The sequence below is a fragment of the Lampetra fluviatilis genome, chromosome 47 (genome assembly GCF_964198595.1).
Source record: "Lampetra fluviatilis chromosome 47, kcLamFluv1.1, whole genome shotgun sequence".
NCBI classification, from domain to species: domain Eukaryota; kingdom Metazoa; phylum Chordata; class Hyperoartia; order Petromyzontiformes; family Petromyzontidae; genus Lampetra; species Lampetra fluviatilis.
The window spans coordinates 6,801,420-6,819,977 of record NC_136321.1 but is presented as its reverse complement, the minus strand read 5'-3'; the positions used below and the strand labels follow the sequence as shown (position 1 = coordinate 6,819,977).

Here is an 18,558-nt window from a genome sequence, read left to right as displayed (position 1 = left end):
CCCCCCACCACTACCCCCCCACCCACCCCTAACCCCCACACACCCCTACCCCCCTCTCCACCCCACCCCCACCATGCAGGTCACTCCTGCAGCTCCATGTGGGCTTGACGAGGAGGAGGAGGAGAAGGGGGGAGGAAGCTGCAAGAGGTGGTGGATTAGCAACCACGACCATCATCATCATCGCTGCCTCGGCTCCTGCTCGGCTGTGGGCTCGGAGGCTCTGGATGTGAGCGCACGGACGAGTGAAGGGGCAAAGATCACGCGAGTGAGTGATTTTGTGTGTGTGTACATTGAACTTCTTTCGCACCGTACGTAGCCAACCATGCTATTCGGAGGCGCTGTATGTGTGTGCATGTGGCAGTGCAGCGGTTAGCGCCCTGCGCTACGAACCCGGCGACCCGAGTTCGCTTTTCACTCACGGTCAACACCGACGACGATTATCTGACACCGGTCGTGGGCCTCCGCGAGGTCGACTCAGCCTCAAATGAGGAACCGGTGCGGTGCATAAAAGACATCGCCGCTAGGGAGACAAAGGCGGCTAAGCGTGGTGCTGGCCACCCACCCCCTCGTGTGTCGTGCCACTCGCTGACAGCACTTGCCCCAATTGTCTGTTTGAGGCTATACGGGGGGTGTTTGTGTGTGTGGAAGAGACAACCTTTCCAATTTGACGTATTTTTTTCAACTCAATTTGAAAAATAAGAATACAAATATGGCCAGCCTTTCGATCAAACCACAATTGGAGCAAAGCCTCCGGTCAAGCCGTGTTGGTCTTGGCGGTGTTTCTGACCAAACTTCGTCATGCTGGTCAATGTGGATTGGTGAATAGGTGGGGTTGGGGGGAGGGTAAAGGTTAGAACCAGGTCAGATATCGCCCGCCACTGATGTGTGCTGCGGATGCGAATCAAATCCAGATTGCAAGGTTCACAGCACAATGCACACGCATCACAGTGTCACCGCTCCACCCAATAGCACACGTTCCCTTATTGCAGAATGTTTGCCGTTATTGGTTAATATTATACGAAGCTTAAAAGGATTTGTATTTATTTGATTAAATTACGTTTGGGTTTCTTTGCCCAAAGTACCACGGGTTCTTACAGCCACGTTGAATGTCCACGCGGTCAATGATTCATTGCCCGTTCACGCATTACCTCCCTCCTTGTTTCACAGGAGGGGCGGACGAGTTTGGCGGATATTAGGACATCGTAAGCAACAACAACAACAAGAAAACATCTTGCGCTCCCCGCGGCATGTCCATGTGGAAGGCACCCACCAACAGCGTGTTCGAACCCCGCAGCTACGACAACCGTGAAAGTCTGGCGCGCAAGTTTGCAGCGTGGCAAAATTGCCTGCGATCGAATGACGAAGGAGAAGATGATGAGGACATCCGCGCCACGGAAACACAACGACCGACCTCGTACGATGCGCCTGCTTCCGAGCGAGCAGCTGCATACAGCCTATACGGGGAGACAATTCTGGAGGATGAGCCCGGTCCAGGATCGCGTTTTGACAAGAGTCACCGCAGTTCAGCTAGATTATATTCAGACCATTCAGGCTTGAATGGTGCACGCTTTGCTGGTGAAAAGTTGTTCCCGTTACATCCTCCGTGGGCCGAGAGAGACAGCACGCGTGTCGTTCACTCCCGCACCACTCTGTCCGCCGTGGACACCGACACTTTACCATTTCGCAAAAGCGGCATCGCCCAGATTCCCACGCATCTCCCGCTCGATTCCTCCGCCTCTGCCAAGAACGAGACACGGCGGCACGGCATCGACTCCGACTATGAGCAACGTCTTTCCCAGGGGCATGCCGGAGAGCGATCGCTGCACACGAGTTGGACAAGAACACTTGTGCCTCGAGTGCCCGGAAGTTTTGAGCAGCTGCTGAATTCACAGCTTGAGAATGCCCTCTCCAAATTCAGCTCCCTCGTCCCTCTCGAGCCACGAGGGTTTCCCCTGCGCGGGAGAAGCTCGCCCGTGGAGACGGAGAGGTCCGCGAATCGGACATTGGACGGCTCGTCGGATGGGATGTCACTCATCGCGGGGGAACGCACCGCCCAACCGTGGGATTACGAGATGCCAAGTGCAGGAGACACGGTGTCTGCACTGCTGGAGTTTGGCATTGTCCAGGTCTGCCTCCGCCACCGCACATTTAACAATTATATTATAATCATGATTGTGATCATGATAATTTATGTACTTATCCAGGAAAGGCACACTGAGTCGTAGGACTCGTTATCAGGAAGGTCCTGCATTGGGCTTTTATTTTAAGATGTTTTCAGCAAATTCATGATGAGCTGTTTGTACACGCGGGATGAAACCGGAGCACCCGGAGAATACGTGGGAGGGGGCAATACTGTATCCCCGTACAGATGGAAACAGATGGCGATGAGTCCACTTGCTGTACTGCCTTCTCCTGGCAATCCAGGGTGCCATGATGCCCTTGACGTGTCAAGGTGTCATACCTTGACGCTCACGGGTAGAGAGTTTAACAACATTTGTGGTGGCCTATGTGGTGACCCATAATCACCAATTAACCCTTGACCGTGACCTCCTGCCAACATGGCCACGACACTTCCCCATTGCCTCGAAGTGCACCTGGCCTGGCACAAACACCTCGGTGACGTCACTACCACTTTTGTGGCGAATTGGCGGTGGTTGCTGTTGCATTTGGTGAGCGGTGGGTGCGAGGTAATGATTAGTGCCTTGCACTATGAACTCATCAAACCACGAGTTACATTCTTGGCCATGGTTGACATACCGTGTCAACCCATGCGGTTTACTCCGTATTCTTGTACAGGGAAGTTGAGTTTTCAGGTCCATACGGCGTACAGCCGTTTGAACACGGGGCAAAACAAAAAAAAGTGTCTATTTGTTTGTATTCTCCCTTGTGATGGGACTTTGTAGGATGAACGTTGAGATTTACAAGGGCACGGGGTGACCAATAAGGTCTGAATTGGTCTGTAGTAAGGTAGGCACTGATAAGAGGTTGACATGGGTTGACATCGGTGGCGAGTGACGATCTGAACTTGTCCTGCGGGTGATCGGGCTTTTGCCAGTGCAGCTCCAAGACTTACGGAAATGCGTTTCCTCTGTTAATCACAAGGCAATCAGAATCTCTAGAGCTATTTAAATCTGCCCTGAAAAACTCACCTCTTTCAAAATGGCATTTTCCCCCCATAGTTCCCGGTCGTTTACGCTGGCTCCCGAGTTATTTCTCAGCTTTCCATACCCGGGCGCACATTGGAATCCTTGGATGAAATGCTCCTTTGCCAATGTAAATTATGATTATAATAAATCCGGCAGTGGATTGAGAAAGGGCGGTTATTCTAAATAAAACGTGCTCTACGTGTAACAACTTCTGTGTGTGAAACAAACACACAGGTGTCAATTTTAATTGCCTTTTGTCTGTTAGCAGCTGGCCTGATCTCCAGAAATAACAACGATCTTGCCTCCGCAAACGCTGTTGCTACGACTTCGCTTATTGTCGCAAGGTTCCTGTAGCGAGGGAAGCCTAAGGCACTTCGGCGTTAATCTGCAAATATTGCAAACTCAAATGCTGCAGCGTAAGGCTTCCGTTGGCAAACATAAAGGTAAACAATTCAATTCCACTCATGGGGCAGGAGCCAGTGAATGGGAGTGGGCGCGTGTGTGTCTGTGTGTGTGTGTCTGTGTGTGTGTCTGTGTGTCTGGGGAATGTGGGGAGCGGTAGTGTAGCGGTTAGCGCGCTGCGCTATGAACCTGGCGACCCGGGTTCAATTCCCGATCACGGCCAACACCAGTGACGATTATCTGAACCAATCTCGGGCCTCCCCTAGGTCGACTCAGCCTCAAATGAGTACCTGGTGCGATGTGTAAATATCGCCACTAGGGAGACAAAGGCGGCCGGGCGTCGTGTTGGCCACCCTCCCCCTCGTGTGCCGTGCCGGCCTTTATAGGTGCTCGCTAACAGCACTTGCCCCTACAGTCTGTTAAGGCTACATGGGGGATCTTTATCTTTGTCTGGGGAATGGGGAGCGGTGGTGTGGCGGTCAGTTCGCTGTGCTACGAACCCGGCGAGCCGAGTTCGATTCCCGCTTACGTTCAACACCAGTGACGATTATTTTAACAGGTCCTGTGCCTTCCCTAGGTCGACTCAGCCTCAAATTAATACCTGGTGCGGTGTGTAAACATCGCCACGAGGGAGACAAAGGCGGTCGGGCGTGGTGCTGGCCACCCACCCCCTTGTGTGCCATTCCGGCCTTCATTAGGTGCTCGCTAGCAGCACTTACTCCAACGGGGGATCTTTGTCTTTGTGTGTATAACGTCAAAGTAGAGAGCGCGTCTAGACTCCGCACTCTCTCACCCACCCTTCCATTTATCTTCATATTCAGGTGACCTGTACCCCCGGCATTGCAAACATGGGTCTAACACTCCCAACATTTGGGCAATATGGTGCAAGTGCAGCCCTTGAGCCAATAAACTTCATGGGGGTTATTTGACCATACTTCACCACTCTAGCTAGTGCGGGTTGCCGAATGCGAGGAGGACTGACAATGGGAGCTTCGTGCAGTGCAAGCAGTGGGATTTGCTGGGCTGTCGCTATTCCTGACAATTCAGGCCCCACAGCAGCCCGACACGGTGATCACCCACCCAAGCTCTGATCAGGGCTCAAACCTGCTTATCTTCCGAGACCTGACGAGGTGGAGTACATTCCGGGCGATGGGATACAAAAAAAAGAAATTCGTTTATGCACCTGTAATGTTCTTGGAGGGAGACGGAGTCTTCGTAGAGGCAACACGCTTTATTTCACCAAACAGTTACACTAATCCCTAACACAAAGGGGTAACGGCCCCTTTCACCCACAACCTGGGGAGGTACAGCCTCTGGGCTATCGTACCTACAACTCTCCCTACTCCAGCCCTCCGGCTAGCTAAACCTAGGGGAGGCCGACCCACCGCTGGCCCAGTGGGTCCCTGACCACTGGCCCGTCCGGACCTGGCCCTCACCAGGGCATCAGGCCGAGGGAACCTCAGGGTCCTCACCCCACGACCACTGGCACCGCACTGAGCCCCGGCCCTTAGAAGGACGTCGGCGGCTTGGGGTCCAGGGTCTTCTTCTTCTTCTTCTCCAGGCGGCTTCTGACTTCGGCTTGAGACGGACTGACTCGCGCTCTCAGGGACCCGCCTTATATACTCTGTCTCCCTGAGGGGCGGGGCTCTGGGGGATCGTAGTTCCTGCCCAGCCCCCCCCTCCCCTCAGAGGGGTTCCAACCGCCGTTGGCCCGACCGGTCCGGACCGGTTTCTACCCAATCCCCCTGGTTGTTGCACGTGTGTGTCAATCATGACCACCACACACCTGTCCACAACAAGTATAACCCGTAAAAACAAAGTTTTTCACTATAAATCCTGTATATGCGTGGCGGCTAGAGTCATCTCGTCCTCTGGCTTGAGATGGCTGCCACCTATGGGTCAGATGATTGCATTGCACCATTAAGCAATTGGTAATTAAATATAATATTTTTGTCCTAAAAAGTGTAAAATTTTTGAAAAAAATTTCACGAACATTAATTGTCACGCACAACGAGTCTGTGTGGAAAATGTCAGCTCGATTGGATCACGGGAAGTGGGTTAAAAAACGACCGAAATATTTGCACGGTCGTAAGCAAGCAAGCGAACTTAATATAAAGGAGTTAAAATAGTTCATTTGATAAACCTACCACGCAATAGTCCATCCCGCAGCGTTTGAATTGTGGCTACTGTATTCATGAGCAATATCATTCGTGCTTCTAGATTTGAAGCTTTCGTGACTGCAAGGATTCATAACTCTTAGTTCTTTCGGTAAAGTCACGTAGGTCAAAAATGAAATTAAAATTAATAAAAAATAAAACAATAAAATCACGACGTTTCGGAGGCAACACAAGTCTCCGTCATCAGGTTGGACCGTCACAGCCAGATTTGCTGCATCAAGTGAGGCAAGGATTTAAGATGCAAGCCCTTAAATACAAGTTGGGGGGGGGGGAGAGGGGGTTAGATTTTTCGTGCTAACGTTTTTTTGGTGGGGGGGAGGGGGGTGGTTAGATCGCGTGAGTATAAATGTGTCGTTAACCCGCCACCACCCGACACAGCCATTCAGTAAGGTTTGTCACGTAAACAGAACGTGCCAATGAGTGACCGCTTCAGCACAGCGGTCGGTGGTGCTGAAGTAGCGACGTGACAAACCTCACTAATTAGCTGCGTCGGGTTGTGGGTCAACGACACATATTTACGCGATCTAACCCAACAACAACAACAAAAAACAATCCCTGATCACGCGGCTACACGCACGGAGCCCATGCAACCGCGTTGCTACGAGATTTGCGGTTTTTAAAAAAAACGCGCGCGGCTGTCGCACGCCCACCCACTCACCCACGTGCAATTCCACATGATCGGCTTAAGCAAATCCCCCTCCCGCGCAGCTAAATTTAGCGCACGCACCTTCAACGTTCGCATCACACACGCCGGGCATTAATTAACCCATCGGCCGACGTTCGACCTCGGATGCGTCGTGCCCCGCGCAAGTTTTGGACGGGCAGAAGCCGGTCATTTCGGCGAGATGGCATCGATCTTCATCGCCCTGGGCGTCGAGTGGGCATTGCGCTCCTCGCTGTGTCACTTGGGCCTGCACTGGGTTTGTATTTTGTTTTTTTTTTACGTCGCCGCATTTCAATTCGGATGAGCCCGTCTCGACCCCCACGGGGAAACTGCGGTCCGTTTGCCGTGCGGCGATGCCGTTGCTTGCTTGGCTTCGCGTGGGAACAGGACGGATGGAGGTTGTCTGTGGGTTGCAGCATTGGTTAACGGGCTGTGCGCAATTGAGAGATCAAGGGAGCTGGATGCCGGCTATTGTTTGGCATTATCTTACAGCTTTTTTCGGTAAAGTCACGTAGGTAAAAAATTAAATTAAAATTAATTAAGAATAAAAATCACGACGTATCGGAGGCAACACAAGCTTCCGTCTTCAGGTGAAACCGTCACAGCTTGTGTTGCCTCTTGAAACGTGATTTTTATTCTTTTATTTTTTTTAATTTTAATTTCATTTTTTACCTACGTGACTTTACCGAAAAAACTAAGAGTATGAATCATTGCAGTCACGAAAGCTTCAAATATAGAATTATCTTACAGCCTTGTTGGCCGGTGTTCATCACAGCGCAGTGAGGATTTAAACAAGATAAGGTGATGTTGGTGCAGGCCGATAATTATCGTTTCGAGTACGCTTTGTTGTTGCGGCACAACCGACTGGCCGTGCTTGCTTTAATGCAGTCTTTTTACAATCTCCAGTCCTTTCGCCGCATCCCACGCCAGGTTTTCCACACACACCGCCAATCGGGCGCAGTTACGATGCGTAATGCTTTCGTTTGCATTTGAATGGAGGCGACAAACGCAGAAAGGCGGATTGTGGCGTGCGGGTGAATTGCTGCCAGCGGTCTCGGCTCGAGATTTTATCAGCCGCTTGTCCCATCTGTCCCCCCCCCCGTCCACCACCACCATACCGACATCTGTCACAGGCGCTGCCCCGAGTGACGGCTCTGACAGAGGAGGAATCTCTCAAGTCCAACTCCCCGGCCGCGCTGCGGAGGGACATAGGTGCGTCTGCTGCCCTCATTTGCAGAGAGACAGGAGCGAGGATTCTTCCCGTGCCCTGCGGCCACAGTCATGGCTTCTCACAGTTTCGGGCTCATGATATGGCCTCCGTCTGGACACACAGACGTATCGAGTGACTGCAAGGATTCATATTCGTAGGTTTTTTCGGTAAAGTCCTCTAGGTAAAAAATAAAAATTAATAAAAGTAAAATAAAATAAAAATCACGACGTTTCGGAGGCAACACAAGCCTCCGTCTTCAGGTGGAACCGTCACAGCACGACTGCTGTATCGGCTCCACCTGAAGACGGAAGTTTGTATTGCCTCCGAAACGTCGTGATTTTTATTTTATTTTACTTTTATTAATTTTTATTTTTTACCTACGTGACTTTACCGAAAAAAAACTAAGAATATGTAACTACGACTCACCACCACAACAGCACACGATAAACTACCTCGAAAAGAGGATGATCCCGGGAAAGCCAAAACACGTGGCAACCGTCGGAGTAAATGAATGAGGCGTGTCTTCTTCAGGGTTTCATTTCTCGCTCGATATTTTCCGGAACGCTGCTAGGCTGGCGATTATTGGCATGAGGCATGACCACGGGAGTGCATGGTACGCCGATCCATAACGATTCCTCTTTTTCTTTTACTGTCCTCCGTATTCGCACACACCACCGCAGTATCATGGGGACAAAAATACGGCGAAGATGGACGTGGCGTGGTTTTCCAAAACGATTTCCCCGGAGCAACGTGTGTCTGCAACACAAGCAATCGTCATCAGGTGTGAAAACCACGGCAAGAACATTTTCTTGCCGTGGTTTTCACACCTGATGACGATTGCTTGTCGTGAGAATTGTATTGTTTATTATTTTTATTATTTCATTGTTTCCCTTCTACGTGACTTTACCGAAAGAACCAAGAATATGGCTTGCGTTGTTGTTTGGTCACTGGCCGAGAGGAGAAACTTGGGGATGATGTGGAAACACTGGGCCGCGTTCACCTTCCCCACCACCTCCCACCCCCCCCCCCCCCCGCACAGACGATCTGCGGGCCCAGGTGGAGGAGCTGCGAGTGGCTAGCGAGGGGCTCGTGGCATCGCTGTCTCGTGCCGAGGGCGAGATCTCCGCTCTTCGCCGCGAGCTGCAGCGTCGTGATCTTCGTGTGGACGAGGTCGCGAGGGAGAACCGCGCACTCAGGGAGCAGGTGAACGAGACGACGGGCAAAATCCGGCGGTGGCGGCGATACGAAATCTGCACGACGGGAAAATGCGTCTGACCGTCTGTCGGTCACGGGGCTCACCTTAATCGATTTAGGCTCATTCCGACTGGAAGGAACCCACGAACTCTGGTATTCACGATGAGCATTGTATGACCTACAGTCCTGAGGTGAAGAAAATGTTGATAGAAATGTTTCACTTTGCTCATCTTATGGGATATTAGAAACGTCTAAATGATCTCTCATTTCAAGTGAAGAATGGGGAGAATTTCAGTTTAAAATGCGTATGCATTTTAAACTTACGGTTGGTTGTGGGTAAAATATAAATTTAAATATATATGGACAAAAGTCCGTTTTATCATATATATAATACAAGTTGTCCATAAAACTCGTTTCAGTCGAGAATTTTGCCCACTTCAACAAACGGTTACTGGAAAACATCGGTCTCCGAGCCCCCGGGCGTGTCAGAACGTTGCAACATCTTTAGTTCTAAAGCTCGCTGCCATGGTGAAATCTGCGACTGCCAATACGACCTCTCATCCATAATGAAAGTTTTTTTTTTTGGGTTAAATCACGTAAATATAAATGCGTCGTTAACTCGCCACCACCCAACACAGCCAACTGGTAAGGTTTGTCCCGTTAAAACACATTCCTGCGGAGGTAGCTGGTAGGAACGTTGGGTTGCTCGGTCAATGGCCAGGGTCAACGGCGGCGTGGTGTATTCCGCAAATATGCCCGACTGTGGGGGCGGGCACAAGCCGGCGTGAGTAGGTTAAATGTTGAGTTTTATAAGGGCACCACGGGGTGACCAGCCCCTCCCCACCCAGCCCCTCCCCACCCAGCCCCACCCTCCCCTCCCCACCCAACCCCTCCCCACCCTCCCCTCCCCACCCAGCCCTTCCCTCCCTCCCCACCCAGCCCCTCCCTGCACGACGGACGGACGGACACAATAATCCCCTGTAGGCTGGTGTAACCAGGAGGTTCCTACCAGTACAAAAATGTGCCAACGAGTTGCTACTTCAGCACACCGGTGTGTTGGAGAGTAAACCCGCAACATTTACGACTTAAGATTACCGTGACGTTTCGCGACCTCTGACCCCGCCGGCGCGTCGTGTCGCTGTGCAGGCGGACCGACTGCAGGGCGGCAAGCAGCCGGGCGCCCAAGCCGGACCCCACGAGATGGCCCTTCTCCAACGGTGCGGCCGTACTCTCCAGCACTCGCACACGCCCTGAACTAAACTATAAACTCTTTTATTTTAAAGGTGTAAAGCCCACTGAGCTATTGTAACTCTTTTTGTCTCAGAAGCGACCTTGGCCACAAGCGATAGCGCAACGAGGTGGCTTAATCGCGTGGGAATGTATTTCAGTCAAATACCCTGAAACGCATGTTGTCGATTGTAGAAAATGTGGAGGGGAAAACTTTTTTCGCACCTTACGTAGCCAACCGTGCTAATCGGACGTGCGGGGGAAGGACAACAAACACAAAAAGCAGATCTAAAGAAATCCTTCTCCATTACAACATTTATTGTGCTTTTTTTTTCGATTTAAAGCTTTCGTGACTGCAGGGATTCATCTTCTTGGTTCTTTCGGTAAAGTCACTTAGAATGGAAATAATAAAATAATAAAAATAAAACATAATAAAAGAAAAATGTAAATTAATTTTTTAATTATATTATGTTATGCATTTTTCTTATTATTTTATTATTTACATTCTACGTGACTTTACCGAAAGAACCAAGAAGATTTATCGTGCTATTTGTTTTTGGCTGTTTGACACGTCGCGCCTTTGGGCCTGTGCTCAGCATTTGTTTAATATATACGAAGGCCCTCGAAATGTGTTGTATCCTGATTGCGTTATCGGCATCCAATCACGAGACCAATTACCCATTCAGATCTCTGACAGAGCGCTACAATCCTTGGTGCTAAGGAACGGCCCAAAGAAGTGGATATCATGGAGCTCCTTCTGAGATCCCTTCAAGTGACCTCTGATCCATACAGTAAAGGGCAGCACTTTGCCACTCGCCCTGCAGCAGAGAGTAATGTTCGTCGCGTGACAGACAAACTGACATTTCTATTCAAAGCTGGAGTTTCGTCAAATTAAGTGCAAAACCAAATTCAAGGGTCTGATTGCTGCTGCTGCTGATAATCAACTCATGTGCTGCGCTTATTCGTATTCGTTAGGTTTGCAAGCCAAGGCACAGAGGTGTGCACCAACCCCGACTTCTCTGCGTGGGATGGTGGTAAGCGTCACGTCGAGCCACGGACACCAACATCAACAACAACATCAACAACATAAACAAATCCCCTCCCCACGATTTGATCTCAACAACAGGATGGCGGCGGCTCAAGTGGCCGCCGCTTTGTTTACGTAAAAACCACAACAGCTTTTTTCGATTTAAAGCTTTCGTGACTGCAGGGATTCATCTTCTTGGTTCTTTCGGTAAAGTCACGTAGAAGGGAAGTAATAAAATAATAAAAATAAAACATAATAAAATAATTCTCACGACGTTTCGGCCACAACGCAAGCAGCCGTCCTCAGGTGAAACCAGGTCTGTCGAGGCGACAGCGTCTGAATGCGTCTTATGTTTTATTTTTATTATTTTATTACTTCCCTTCTACGTGACTTTACCGAAAGAACCAAGAAGATTAACCACAACAGCTGCAGCAGTGTTCACCGTGGAGAACCGCGCGGTTACAGTGATGTCGACACACAGCGTGCACACATATGCGTGTGGGTGTCAAGTTCAAGTTCATTTCAAGTTCATTTATTTGGTATAGCCCTGTGAGCCATTCGGCTCTTGAATCGGGTGCAACCGCAACAACAAAAAACTAAAACATGAGCAAGAAAACATTTTAAAGTGAATATGTAACTAAGTGCAAACAGAAAATGCAAGAAAAGACAGCAAAATATTGCAGAAAAAGCACCGTACACCAACACTGTGCAAAAATCCCAGTGGGATGCAAGTCAAACAACAACAACAACCACAAGACAACTTAGATTAAGGCCATCAGTCTAACTCCGTACTACAACAAACAAACATGGCCAAACCAAAAAAGTTTTCGAAAATCACCAAAATAAAGCCATGAAAGCAATGAAACAGTGGTCATAGGATGCGCTTTGTGCCCATAATGGATGTGTGCATGAGAATCGTGTTAGACGTGGTTTCCTTTCCAGAAGCTTAAGGTGCCCACTCCGTTTTTCCAACATGTTTTGACCGAGTGTCTGCAGTCGAGAATCACAATCACCACAGGATATTCGCAAATTATTTTGTCAAGGCGCTCTTCTTCCCCCCTCCAACCCAGCTTAAACATACGCTCCAAGCTTGGTGGTGTTTCATTCTTCACTTGAGGACGACTGCTTGCGTTGTGGCCGAAACGTCGTGAGAATTATTTTATTATGTTTTATTTTTATTATTTTATTGTTTCCCTTCTACGTGACTTTACCGAAAGAACCAAGAAGATGAATCCCTGCAGTCACGAAAGCTTTACATCGAAACTCCCCCCCATAATTTCCATGCACGCCCTGGCCGTATCGCTGCAATCCGTACAGCATCTACTGCCGCCTTGGATTTGTCGAAGGACCTTAACATTCAACTATGACATCATCGACACAAACTGTTGCTTACATGCCATGCGAAATAATAATTTGTAATTTTAGTGCATTCCGTATTCGCGCCATTCTTATAGCGCATTGCTATCCACGAAGCAAGACGCTATTTTCCACGGACACAGTCTGCGCTAGTTTCGTAGTCGAGAGCGATGTTGCTGTTGCTGCTGCTGCTGCGTGTGCAATTCCCCCTGAATAGTTTGCGGTGGAGTTTTTTTTTATTTGGCAAAACGTCGACCGGAACGCAATTCCTTCCGTCTTTTCGAATTATATCACGGGATCTTTAACGTCCATTCCGAAGTAGACGCCGCGTATTTTACGGTCAACAAACCTGCGGTATTAACCACGGCGGCTTGTCAGATAACGGACGACGGACATCCGCAACGAGCGACAAAGCGCGCTACCCGCTGAGCGACACATCACCGCCCCTGCGGTTTCGTTTTTGCGGTTTCGAGCATCAGGTCGGCACAACCTAAGAACTCCTGATGAGGAACGCATGGAATTCATGGACTGCCCATGCGCGTGTGCGTGCGTGTGTGTGTGCGTGCGTGCGCAACCATCGCTGTGTGTGTGCACCGTTTGCGTGCGAGAACAGCGATGCTCCCGCCGGAGCCGCGTTCCGCCCTCGCGTGCGCGTCCCCGGCGTCGGTGGCCAGCAGCGACCTGACGGACGAGCTGCTCACGGGCTTCGAGGTCACGGATGGCGGCGCGGAAGCCGGGCCGCGTCGTACCGACGCCGCGTCCTTTGCCGGTGAGGGCGACACTCGCGCAACGCTCGGGGCGGGTGGCGGGCAAGTGGCGTGGCTGTACGTACGTGCGTACGTGCGTGTGTTGAACTTCTTTCGCACCGTACGTAGCTGTCGAGCGTGCAGGCCGTGCAACTAAATCGGGGGTCGAAGGGCCGGATTGGCCCAGGCATCGGGCGAAGGGAGAGTTCAAAGCAGTTGCGTAAAACACGAACACCCAGGCTACGGAATGCAAGGGGTGGCAGGGAAACGGGTTGCGTTGTTTTGATTTAAAGCTTTCGTGACTGCAGGGTTTCATATTCTTGGTTCTTTCGGTAAAGTCACGTAGAAGGGAAACAATAAAATAATAAAAATATAAAACAAAATTATCACGACTTTTCGATTGCAACACAAGCAATCATCATCAGGTGTGAAAACCACAGCAAGAAAATTTTCTTGCCGTGGTTTTCACACCTGATGATGATTGCTTCTCGTGAGAATTTTATTGTTTATTATTTTTATTATTTTATTGTTTCCCTTCTACGTGACTTTACCGAAAGAACCAAGAATATGGGTTGCTTTGTTGTTTGGTCACTGGCCGAGAGGAGAAACTTGGGGATGATGTGAAGACACCCTCAAGGGCTGCCCCCCGCCGCCCCCACAGTGCCGGAGCGATTGTGCGCGTGCAGGCGGTGCAACTGCACCAGGCAGTGAAGAGGCCGGTAAATCTGAACAGGTCGAGCCCCACGCCAGAGCACGCGACTCGCCTCAGAGAGGATGTGTCGGGTTCGGGTGCAGTGCGTGTTCGGTGGCTGGTGATGCTCGTAGGAGATAAATGATGAATTGAGAAGTTAAGACAATTGTGTTTCACCCCAGAGGGAAGGTCAGATGCTGAACATTATTCTTCACTTGAGGACGGCTGCTTGCGTTGTGGCCGAAACGTCGTGAGAATTATTTTATTATGTTTTATTTTTATTATTTTATTACTTCCCTTCTACGTGACTTTACTGAAAGAACCAAGAAGATGAATCCCTGCAGTCACGAAAGCTTTAAATCGAAATTATGCCGTAGTTTTATTGGATTCAGTAATCAAAACAATTCTGCAGACTTAACGTTTTTGAGGTGGAAATTAGGATACGACCTTTCTGTCTTGTAGAATTTTGATATGCAAGCAACTCTTTAATAAAAATGCTGATGTTGTCATTGACAATGTGAGTTTATATGTTGTGTTTAATATTTACAGAAGAGGACTTATATGTTTAATGAAGTGCATTACTTCTAGACTGCAATGTGTACAATAAAAGCCTCACAATTTTGTGTTCAATTGGCCGTGCCTCATCTAGCTAAATACGATTTCTGGGTAACCGAAGTCCGGATATCCAGTCCATGGATGTAGTGAACTCAGAGTCACATGAGCTGTACAGAAGGCAAACTGTGCCTCCTCCACAGTGGTCAATCCCCAACTTTGGTGGGCACGCGCTCTCTTGTCGAATGCCTTGCAGACAGCAGCGTCCGGGCGGGGTACCTGGTGCCGCTGCCAGCCATCAGACTTCCCGGGTCAGAGGCCACGAGGGTGCTCCCCCTTGCCCAGAGCAGGGCCCGCTCCGCCGACAACGTCTCGTCGTCCTCGTCGCCGTTGCCCCGGGGATGCCCGGCCCGAAGCGAGTCGGTCAACACGCTGGCCGGTTCGGCCTCCAGCCGCTTCAACTCCCCTCTGTTGGCCAGCCGGTGAGGACGTGCAGAGGGCTTCCATTATTGACACTGTGCTATTTGAATTTTGCCAGGTGAGGCCCCACTTGAACTAAATAGCTCTTTTTTTCAGAAGTGACCTGGCTATCACAAATGATGGCATTACCGAGGAGGTCCCGCGCTGACCTGGCCCGGCCCGGATGTGACCGTGGAAATGTGGTACAAGGGTCAGAGATGCGTGGGCAGTGAATGGACGCCAATCGCCCGACACCGTATCCCCCCCCGCCCTCCCCCCCCCCCAAGGTTCACGGGCGATGCGAGCTGCCGCGGCCGCCCCTTCGCCCCTCGCTCGGCGAGCGACCTGCGCGTGGGTCACAGGGTGAAGTTCACGCGCTCGGGCGGGCGGGTGGCGCACGGTGCCGTCAAGTACGTGGGCTGCCTGCCCGGGCGCGAGGGCTCCTACCTGGGCGTCGAGATCGAGGGGGACGCCGAGCCCAACCGCCACGACGGGGAGTACGACGGGCGCAGATATTTCCGCTGGTGAGCGACACCGTGCCGATTGCTTGCCACCTATTTACGATATTTTTTTTAATTTGACCAGGTAAGACCCGCTGAGATATAAAAACTCTTTATTCAGAAGCGACCCAGCCACAAATGATAGCTCAACGAAGTGGCTCATCATGTGAAAATTGTATAGCAGTCAAATACTGTGACCGGTGGTACGTTGATTCTACACGTGGAGGGAAAAAACAGGAGGACCCGAAGAAAAATCCACACGACCATGGGGAGGGACATGCAAACTCCAAATATACAGGCGTCAGGATCGGGATCGAACCCACCAGCTGCATACGCGGCGAGGGAGTTAACATCTCACCACCGAGAAACCGCTGAACAGAAGAGGAGGGCTCACGGAGTGTGGGTAGTGGGCATTTAAGATTAAGCGGATGATGGGTTGTCTCCTAAAGAGTTCTTGAGTTTGGTCATTTCCATATTTTGAAAGCCTCGGGTATTGCCCACGAGTCTCCAATTCTTTTCAATGATTCAGTTCCCGTTGCGATTCCAAATATCGCCACGAGATGGCGCACCAGCATTGTAAGCATCCAAATTCAAGTGGAAGGGCATTTTAACTTGGGAATTGACGATTCCTGAGAGAATCGCCCATGGTGCAATCGTGGGATCCCAGTAAGAATTTACCCAGGACGAGATACGATAGGAAAACCCGGTATGTATCTAACAATATTCGTACATAACAGTACAAACACACTGTTACTTACAGATCATTGACGTCTTTGCCAGGAACTGGGTTATTGTAATTAAATATTTAGTTATCGAGTATTTCACACCTCCCATTATCACGGTTGGCTTCGTACGGCGCAAAATAAATTCAACACGTACCTAATACTATTACAATTCGTAGTTTTAACAGACCCAGTCGTCTATAGTAAGCCATGTACATGTGCAGTCCGTTTGTGAATTAATCCACTGCTGGATGAGGGCCTTTCCACGCCGTTTGGGTCGTGGGGGTTATTTGACCATACTTCACCACGCTGGTCAGTGCAGGTGCAGCTGTCCAGCGCCTGGCTGCCCACGATGATTCCCAAGCATACTCTGAAGCGTGCGTATGTGGGGATTAGAGGCTGCAATCGTTTTTTTAACGGTAGCTCCCTTTGCTAGGGCTGTAGCGGAAACTCACAACATTCGCGATCACAAGTTAGCAAAGTCTAAAATCCCCAAAAAAATATTCCAACCGTCCCTATGTTACATAAAACGCAATTACACAATGCATTGTCAATCTTGATTTGAAGCTTTCGTGACTGCAGGAATCCATACTCTTTGGTTCTTTCGGTAAAGTCACGTAGGTAGAAAAATAAAATAAAACAAAAAAGAATAATACACGACGTTTAGATCGCAACACAAGCGGTTGTACTCAGGCGAAAAAAATAATCCAGCAGTTCCACTGGATTATTTTTTTTCTGCCTGAGGATGACCGCTTGTGTTGTGATAGAAACGTCGTGATATATTATTTTGTTTTATTTTTCTACCTACGTGACTTTAACGAAAGAACCAAAGAGAATGCATTGTCAGTTCGGTAATTCTTGGCTAATTAGTTCGCAGCCAATTGAGGCAATTGGGCGCATGTCCAAGTCCGTGTCATAGTAACACCACTGCCCGCCAGGGCCATTCGCCGGCATCATTATAGCACGGTTGGCTACGTACGGTGCGAAAGAAGTTTAACATACAGGGACTCCTCTTACGAACGAGTTGGGTTTCAGAGGCCTGTTCGTAAGTCGATTTGCTCTTAAATCCAACTTTACTCCTGTCGATTCCATACATGCTGTACGGCGTGTACACTAAACACGGGGAACGGCTTTAAAAGTTGTATAATCTCCAGTAGATGCCACTGGTTCTTCATGTTCTGCAGATGTAGATACCACCACAGCCATCTATTGCGCGGTGGTTGAACTTACAACTCTCGGTCTCCACAAGCAACTGGACTTGCGGACAGGTTTGTTCGTATCTCTGAAAGTTCGTATTCGCCAGGACACTTCTGAAAGCCATCGCTCAGCTCACTCGGCGACCTCGAGATGAACATCGCTGAACTCCCCCCAACATACGAAAGGAGCGCAACGCCTCCTGTATCGCGTCAGACGCGCCAGCACACGAAGCAACCTGCACTCCACAATGTATCTGTTGCTACCAAACCCTTACCGCTCCGTTTGTCTGCGTCTCTGTGTGCGTCTTTGTGCAGCAAAATCAACAGAGGCATATTCATCACATTGAGCCGGGTGATCATGGCGTGGGAGTGAAGTGGGAGGGAGGTCGCTCTCCTCCGTGCTCGCTGTCGTCACGTGGCACACCAAGGCTCCCTCGGCATCAGCGTTTGCGGATTTACTCCCCACGCGACGAATCTCAACAGCTCCGTGAATTCAGGACCGAGCGACGGCATCGCTCCCACTGCTTCTGCGACCTCCGCCCCGCAACAACGCGTCATTAACTGCACGGGGGTTATTATTAAGTACTTTTGAGATGGTGATTGGTGGTCTCTCGCATACAGTTTTTGACATTCATGGTATAACGGCTTCCCTTGAGCTTTACCTTCAGTAGATTGAGGTCATCATTTGGAGGTGTAACGATTCAATGTGCCTGGTGTTTTGACAAATTGTTTCGATTCAGGGCCATGACTCGATGTTTTTAGTTGGCCTAAATTTCGTCCCGAATTGTGCTCTCGGCATTGTGCCGTGAGAGATGAAGTATTCATTCGGATCCCGTGCAGAGCAGTTGCAACTCGTGCTAGAAGAGGCACGGCCAATGCAAGCGGATATCATCACAGCTACCTCCGCAATCTCTTTCAAGCGAAATCTGGTCCTCGCAGCAGAGGGCAGCATTGCCCTACCCTCCCTACCACGAACAAGAGCGTTACTCAATTGGGACTATACAGAGCAAAAATAATTGCAAATGAGACTATCCTGGGCTTTTACTTCTCTCCGGGGTAAACAAAACAACGAATGTCTGCCGCATGACAATCAAACTAACGTTTTTGCTTTTATTCTCAGAGGTTGAAAAGTTGCCAAATTAAGAGCAAAACCAAATGTATTACGATGGGGGTTTTGTGCAGTCACTGGCTACTTGGGGTAAGCCCATTATCTCAATACACTTGAAACCCCAGTTGAAACACAGGCAGCTACTTGGATTTGAACCCATGATCTCCGTGGTACTCTGACA

At 49.8% G+C, this 18,558-nt stretch overlaps 1 protein-coding gene across 2 annotated transcripts; it reads left to right on the top strand.

Moving 5' to 3' along the window:
* The first annotated feature begins 92 nt into the window (after nt 1–92).
* Nucleotides 93–18,411, top strand: LOC144947913 (uncharacterized). Of its 2 annotated transcripts, XM_078877314.1 has the most exons (10): nt 93–265; nt 1,168–2,126; nt 7,523–7,601; nt 8,639–8,802; nt 9,940–10,010; nt 10,996–11,054; nt 13,017–13,172; nt 14,649–14,874; nt 15,139–15,375; nt 17,585–18,411. In XM_078877314.1, the coding sequence occupies exons 2-10, from the start codon at nt 1,248–1,250 to the stop codon at nt 17,640–17,642; spliced, it is 1,929 nt and encodes a 642-aa protein (XP_078733440.1). In that variant the 5' UTR covers nt 93–265; nt 1,168–1,247; the 3' UTR covers nt 17,643–18,411. The 2 variants fall into 2 exon arrangements, with proteins under 2 accessions (XP_078733440.1, XP_078733441.1); XM_078877315.1 differs by lacking the exons at nt 93–265; nt 1,168–2,126 and adding an exon at nt 6,461–6,645.
* The last annotated feature ends 147 nt before the right edge of the window (nt 18,412–18,558 follow it).